The 6622-nt window shown below is 50.2% G+C and overlaps 2 protein-coding genes across 2 annotated transcripts; one reads left to right on the top strand and one right to left on the bottom strand.

The window, feature by feature from the left end:
* Nucleotides 1-201: 201 nt before the first annotated feature.
* MAK16 (MAK16 homolog (S. cerevisiae)) lies at nucleotides 202-2642 on the top strand (the record flags this gene model as incomplete). The annotated part of the gene is made up of 8 exons (XM_010297465.1): nucleotides 202-311; nucleotides 460-524; nucleotides 676-827; nucleotides 1180-1234; nucleotides 1327-1401; nucleotides 1767-1874; nucleotides 2120-2176; nucleotides 2454-2642. Coding segments are annotated over 8 exons (811 nt in total), but the record flags the coding sequence as incomplete, so codon positions are not given.
* Nucleotides 2643-3058: 416 nt separating this feature from the next.
* TTI2 (TELO2 interacting protein 2) lies at nucleotides 3059-6615 on the bottom strand (the record flags this gene model as incomplete). Its single annotated transcript, XM_010297464.1, has 7 exons — nucleotides 3059-3196; nucleotides 3489-3651; nucleotides 4217-4360; nucleotides 4449-4633; nucleotides 4976-5068; nucleotides 5578-5764; nucleotides 6041-6615. Coding segments are annotated over 7 exons (1428 nt in total), but the record flags the coding sequence as incomplete, so codon positions are not given.
* Between the last annotated feature and the right edge of the window lie 7 nt (nucleotides 6616-6622).

Genomic DNA, 6622 nt, shown 5'->3' with positions numbered 1-6622 from the left:
AGGATGCTTCAGCAAGGAGTGGAAGGGGAAGGACAAATTTGGATGCCCCTCATGCCGTAGCACATTCTGCTCATCCCAGTGCTACCACGGCCACGCACAAGGGTTGCGGAGAACGGGGTAGGTGGCCATGTGGGGCAGGGCGTGCGGTGGGGTACCCCCGCCCTTCCCCTCCATCGCACCTCGCACCGCTCTCCTTCCCAGGACAAAAACCCAGAACTTCTGCCGCAATGAGTATAACCTGACTGGCCTGTGCAACCGTTCCTCCTGCCCGCTGGCAAACAGCCAGTATGCGACCATCAGGGAGGAGAAAGGTGAGAGTGTGGCGGCAGCAATGAACAATCTCCTGGGTGGGGAGGGGGCGAATACCACCTGCCTGAGGGCACCCCAGCTCTGAGCACTCTCCCACTGCTGGGGACAAGCTCGATCTCTCTCCTGGGATCACATTTCTCTTTTCTTTAGGTCGGTGTTACCTGTACATGAAGACGATAGAGCGGGCAGCTTTTCCCCGGCGACTCTGGGAGCGGGTGCGTTAGTGAGAGCAGACTGCTAACCAAGCGTGCTCTAGTGTGACTTACCAAGAGGCAGCGGTGGGCAGGGAGCTATGAGCCTCCTTCCCAAGAGCAGATATTTCCCCGCTTTGTTGTCACTCCATAGTTTCCCTTTCCCCCGCCCCAGGTCCTGCTAAGCAAGAACTATGAGAAAGCACTGGAAGAGATAGACGAGAACCTCATCTACTGGCCACGGTTCATCCGACACAAATGCAAGCAGCGATTTACTAAGATCACGCAGTACCTCATCCGCATCCGGAAGCTGACACTCAAGCGACAGTAAGTGACACAACTAAGAGTGACCACAGTTTGGCTTATCAAGCCACAGTCTGGCCCCTGAGCCACTGGCTGTACGCAGAGCCCCAGTGCACTTAGCTGTTCTCCTGAGGTTTTGGCAGGCTTGTAGATGAACCTGGCTGAAACGGATTTAACCGTGGTGTAGTCTGAGTATATAAACACACTTAAACTAGTTGCAGCCACGTTTCTAATGATACAACTGCTGGTTGGACTTGATAATCTTAAAGGTCTTTTCCAACCTTAATGATTCTGTGGTTGTTGCCCTGAATGAGCATTTGCTCATCTGCTACACAAGAGGCTGACAGATTCCCTAACCAGTACTTGTTTGCTGTAGGAGGAAGCTCGTTCCTTTACGCAGAAAGATAGAAAGGCGAGAAAAGAGAAGAGAGGTAATAACCATTCCTTCATGTCATCTCCTGTCTATTGCTTCTGTTTCACATGTCTTTGAAAGTACTGACACAGCTCCTCTTTGCTCCATCAGGAGAAAGCCCTGATTGCTGCTCAGCTGGATAATGCCATTGAGAAGGAATTACTGGAAAGACTGAAACAGGATACAGTAAGGATCACTGCCTTCAGACCACAGCCATAAAACTGCTCCTACTGCCCTCTGTCCTGCTGGTTCTCCAGGGACATGGGCATTGGTATGAAGGAGAAGCACCACCGTGTACGAGGGGTAGGGGATGACTGCACACTCCCCTTCTTGCGTGGCTTCAAAACAGGCTGGAGGACTTGCTTCCCCAAAACACAGAGCCCCTCGTTTTCTGTACAGGAGTGCATATTTCAGAATTGGGGAAGGGGCTGAACCACAAGTTCACCCTAGTTTGATACTGCCTCCGTGCAGACCGTAGGCTTTAGATGACCCTACCACCAACAGCTGTCTTCCTCCTGTGACTTAAACAAAATCCACATTTTCCTTTTCAGTATGGAGACATTTACAACTTCCCCATCCACGCCTTTGACAAAGCTCTACAACAGCAAGATGCAGAAAGCGAGAGTGAGTCCGATGCAGAGAAGGAAGAAGATGATGAGGTAATGCCTTCAGCCACAGCACCACAGTTAATCCTTGCCCAACCTGGTGAAGCACCTCCGATTCACCTACATGTTGGGCAGTGTAGTGTGAACATCAGGGTGAGAAGAACAGAGTAGAAGAGATAAAACTCAGAAAAAGCATGTGTGTGCTGCAGGTGGTGACTTTGATGGCTCTTCTGTTGCGAGTAATGACACTGTATTGTGCTCAGTGTGCATGTACTAGCTTCTGATTTTATTTCTTACAGGACATGGATAAAAGAGAGTTTGTGGAAGCAGATGACAGTGAGCTCAGCGACTTTGAGGTAGGTGAAGCACCAGGTATAAACGGTCAGGCTAAGCTGTTTGAAAGTAACCTTCACCCTCTAGGTACCTCTGGTGATGGGAAAAGAGACAGCAAAATCAGATTTGTGGAACATACTGATACAGTCTGACTGCACTGTGTCCACTACACCCCAACTCCTCTGGCTAGTCAGCTGGGAGTCAGGAATTATAAAATGGAATCAGATACACAAGATAATTTTGCAGAGAGGAGGTTTAGTTACACAGCATGCTTTGACATCACTCTTGTCTCTTTCTCAGGACATGGATAAGTTGGAGACAAGTAGTGAAGAGGAGCAGGAAGAGGAGGAAGAAGTAGAGAAGAAAGCCTCTTACTCCAAATCTAAAGGGAAAACTCCCCTGAAAGGACCAGCCAGAAGAAAACGTCCCTACATTGAAATAGAGTATGAAGAAGAAACAGAGCCAACCACCAAAACAAAAGCAGCCTGACTCCTTCCTGAACCTGCATTTTGTACTGAACGACAGGACTGCAAGATGTGCCACTAGAACTCCTCCCAGCTTTCGCCACTCTACAGGACCTGCAAAAATTACTTACTTTTTTTTCCCCATACTCTAGACTAATAACTTCCTTTAAGAAAAGAAGGGTTTCTGTCCCAACCCCAGGCAATTGCAGCAAGTTTGTACAATTCCTGCACAAAGTGCATTTTTAAGGAAGACGACTCCTCACCTTCTCTACAACCACACAAGGTTCAGTTTGGATCATGCTCCAGGATGGAGCCTGGACTGGGGGGCACTGCTGCTTTGTTCTAAAGCTGGAGAAGCCAGCATGTGGCTAGGCAAGCACACAAGTGTATCTGGTTTGGGGAAGTATGGGGCTAACGGGTAGGATGAGAAAGACAGTAACTTTAAATAAAAAAAAATTTACTGTACAAAAAGTAGGGTGAGCATTGATCAGCCACGCCTCACGTGTTCTCTTGCACTTTTCTGATGCATTCCCGGACACAGTTCTCCTCACAGCTGCTGTACACGCCTTCCAGCAGGACCTGGAACAAGAAAAGCATCAATTCCCAGTGCCTTGGCACACTCAGATTTATGGTGTTATCAAACCTCCACAAGCTATTTGTTGGATCAGAATTGCACAAAGCACATATAGATACCTGTCGATATGTATCAAGTGACTTGTCAATCAAGTCAAGTACTAATGCTGAGGTGGGTGGAAGCATGCTTTCAAAATACTGTTTGATTGAGGAAGCAGGCGGGCTCTTGCATGCACCATGCTGCCCCTTCTAAGGGAGAAGGGATCTGAGATGAAGCAGGGTTGGTTCCCCAGCTCACCTTCACTTGCCCTTCACAGCAGCGATCCAGCAGGATGAGGCATTCAGTGGCCCCCTGGAGCAAGGTGGCTTTTACCAACTCAGGCGTTGAACCTTGGTCAGTATGTACATCCCAGATCATCTTCAGCAGGGCTTCGAGGAGCACGGGGAGTCTACATGCCATTCTGTGAAGAGAAACAGCAAGTGTGCCTTACCCTAAATCCTCTGCAAGCCAGAGGAAAGCACAGCCTTGCTTAGCAGTTCTAGATTGCTAAGTTCCTAGACTTCAGGCAGAAGCTGCTAGTTGCCATTTACGTGTGGAACAGGACCACACCTGGCCCAAGATGAGCAACTGCTTCAGCGAGGAGGCTGAAGAAGCTGCCTCGCTCAGTATGCCCACCAGAGGGAGGACACTGGCCCTGAACACACAGGACCGTGTGTCGGGAACGCCTGTCATTGGGGCAGCCCAATTCACAGAACAGGGCTTACTCCACGGTTCTGCCCTGCAGAGAACAGGGATTCAGTTTTTAGCCAAATTGATGCTTCTAGAACAGGCAGAAGTCAGATCAAAATGAGGACCCAGATTAATTTTTGGGACAGGTTTTTCAGCAAAGCAGTAATTCCTCCCTGTGACAGATTTTCCCTTAAGATTTCAGGGCCTTTTCCTCAAGCAAAGGTAACTTTGGCTCTGAAAGAGTGACAGCATTCAGGATATGCTTCCTGCAGTGTCTTTCACCCCCAGACAGCTACCTGGGCCAAGCATGCTCTATGATGCATTGCAGAGTCTCCAGTATTCCCAGTCGGGCTTCTTCCTCAGGGCCATCACAGACTTCCAGATACCCCAGGATAACTCGCTCCAGCCTCTTCAGGTGCCGCACTATCAGAATGCCAAGTCTGTTGACAGGAAGAAACATGTGCTGAGAAGGGAGATGCAGACCAAGGCCAAAGCAAGGCCCTGCAGGGCTGCAGTTGCTGCTCTCACCTCTGCACAAAGGCAGGCAGGGTCCTGGCGTACACCCGCCGCAGCACAAGGTGATGCTCTGCCTCCATGTGGGTCAGAACCAGCTGCAGCACCTCATCACAGGGGGTGGTTGGTCTGGCTTGCTTCTGCTGCCGCTGGGCTCTCTCCAGGATCGGCAGCAAGTCTAGCAGGCACAGCAGTACTGCCTGGTTTGGTGCAAGACAGTAAATCTGGGCAATCCTGCTGATGTTCTTTCCAAAGCACCAGTAACTTCCAATTGACCACCCACAGCTGCTGCAGTTCACCTGAGAGACCCAACTACTACCTGTTACCACCCCTCTTCAGCAAGGCTCCCTCCTCTTTCAGATCTTCCTGATACCCACTGAGTTACTTTGTCTCTTGGCCACAAGCATTGGCTAGTTAAACAGCCTGACTGAACTGTCTGCAAGGTAACAGGTTCTGCTTCCTCATGCCTTATGCTGGCTATTCCTCGTGGGGCTGACAGGTGATACCGCAAGGCAGATTAAAATGAAGTTCTACTGTCCTACCTGGATGAGAGGGGCCTCTCGCGAATAGAGGTGGTTGTAAAGGGCATGGTACACAACCTGAGCCCTGTTGAACTGGCACAGATCAGCAGCTGGCTGCAACAACAGAGAACAGAACATTATTCCTGTGCATCACATTCAGCACCCACTTAACCTAATAAAAGAGAACAGCCTTCGCAAACCCAGGACTTAGAAAAACAACCCTCGCACATACTGTGCATTAGGAACACTGCTTACAAGAAAGTGGGAGCAGGTGGCATAATAAATGCAGGTTAAACCCTGCCATGCACATTAGCAGCCACCTTCCTTTGCCTCCCCAGCTGCTGTTTTTCAATTCTACTGGCATTACTTTAATACCCTGCTCTGCAAACCATTGTCAGGCCGATATGTGGATTCGCTGAGTTCAAAAGGTGGCAAAGCAATTCTTCGCTTAGTGTTAACACATGTAAGAACTACACAAACACACAGGGACAGTATGGAAGATGGAGCAGAATTGTAGGTTAACAGCAGAACCAGAATTACAAGTTAGGAATCCTAACAGACGTCCAATGCACCCTTCCTTCAAACAACACTCAGAAAGGGATCTAATTTCTCAAGCCTCTTACCACGTTGAGAATGATATGATGCAGGCAGCGCACACCCAGGATTTTATTCTCCTCCCGGAAGTCATCTGAGATGAGCAGTGACGGCGGGAGGACACGCTCCAGGTAATGGCCAAGCCAGGGCCGGGTGACATAAGGCAGCGTCCAGGAGAACACATGCTTTGTGGCAGGGTTGCGCTTCCAAGTATCTCTGGAAATACAAACATTAAGCTCAGCAAGCAGTGGAACTAACGAATGCTCACTTCCTACGCATCTGGGCCTCTCAGCTGACAGTAAGCTCATGACTGATTCTCCCAGCCTCACCTTTAATTATGGGGTATTTGTAAAGCCCTTGGCCCCATATTTATCATCTAGTGCCTTGTAATGCCTGAGCTCACATGGTTTCCCAAAAGCTTCCAGTATTTTCTACGTAGAGGCCAGCCACACACACCACCCTCTCCATTGCTGCCCTCTCCTTCCTACTCACTTGGTTAACTCCTGTTTTAGGAGCCCCATCACTGCTGCAAATCTTCCTTCCTCATCTTCGTTCTTTCCCCGAAGGAATTCAGCCACTGACCCGCAGCCTGCAGCCTGAACCAGCAATGCCAGCAGCTCCTGTGCCACTGACTGAGACCTCGCGTTTGTCCAGGGCCTCTCCACAACATGTGTTGCGGCAAAGACATAAATGGGTCCCATCACACGGCATAGGATTGGACCCACCACGGGGACACCCAGAGACTCCTGGGACTTGGCAGCTTCTAGCTTCACAAGCAGGTGTAGAAACACCGAGCCAACATCTGCTGCTCTCTCAGCTGCAGCAGTGTATGCGCTGTCCTTACTGGGGAGATCCGCAGCATCTTGCTCCTGCTTTGGGGGTGCTGCGTAGCCATTCAGTGCAGCCACCAACTCACCCACCGTCACAGGCCTCAGGCCTCCAAAAAGCCACCCGCAGTCTGCAGCCTCGACAAGTGCACCCAGGTCTCTGACCACGGTGGCCTTGGGGGCACCACCAGCCCCCTCAGAAAAGAGCAGCCCGACCTGGAGGAGGACTTGCTCGGCTGGCGGGACA

This window comes from Phaethon lepturus, unplaced genomic scaffold (genome assembly GCF_000687285.1).
Source record: "Phaethon lepturus isolate BGI_N335 unplaced genomic scaffold, ASM68728v1 scaffold44291, whole genome shotgun sequence".
Lineage (NCBI taxonomy): Eukaryota > Metazoa > Chordata > Aves > Phaethontiformes > Phaethontidae > Phaethon > Phaethon lepturus.
The sequence above is the reverse complement of the archived record's forward strand: the minus strand, read 5'-3'. Positions and strand labels throughout refer to the sequence as shown.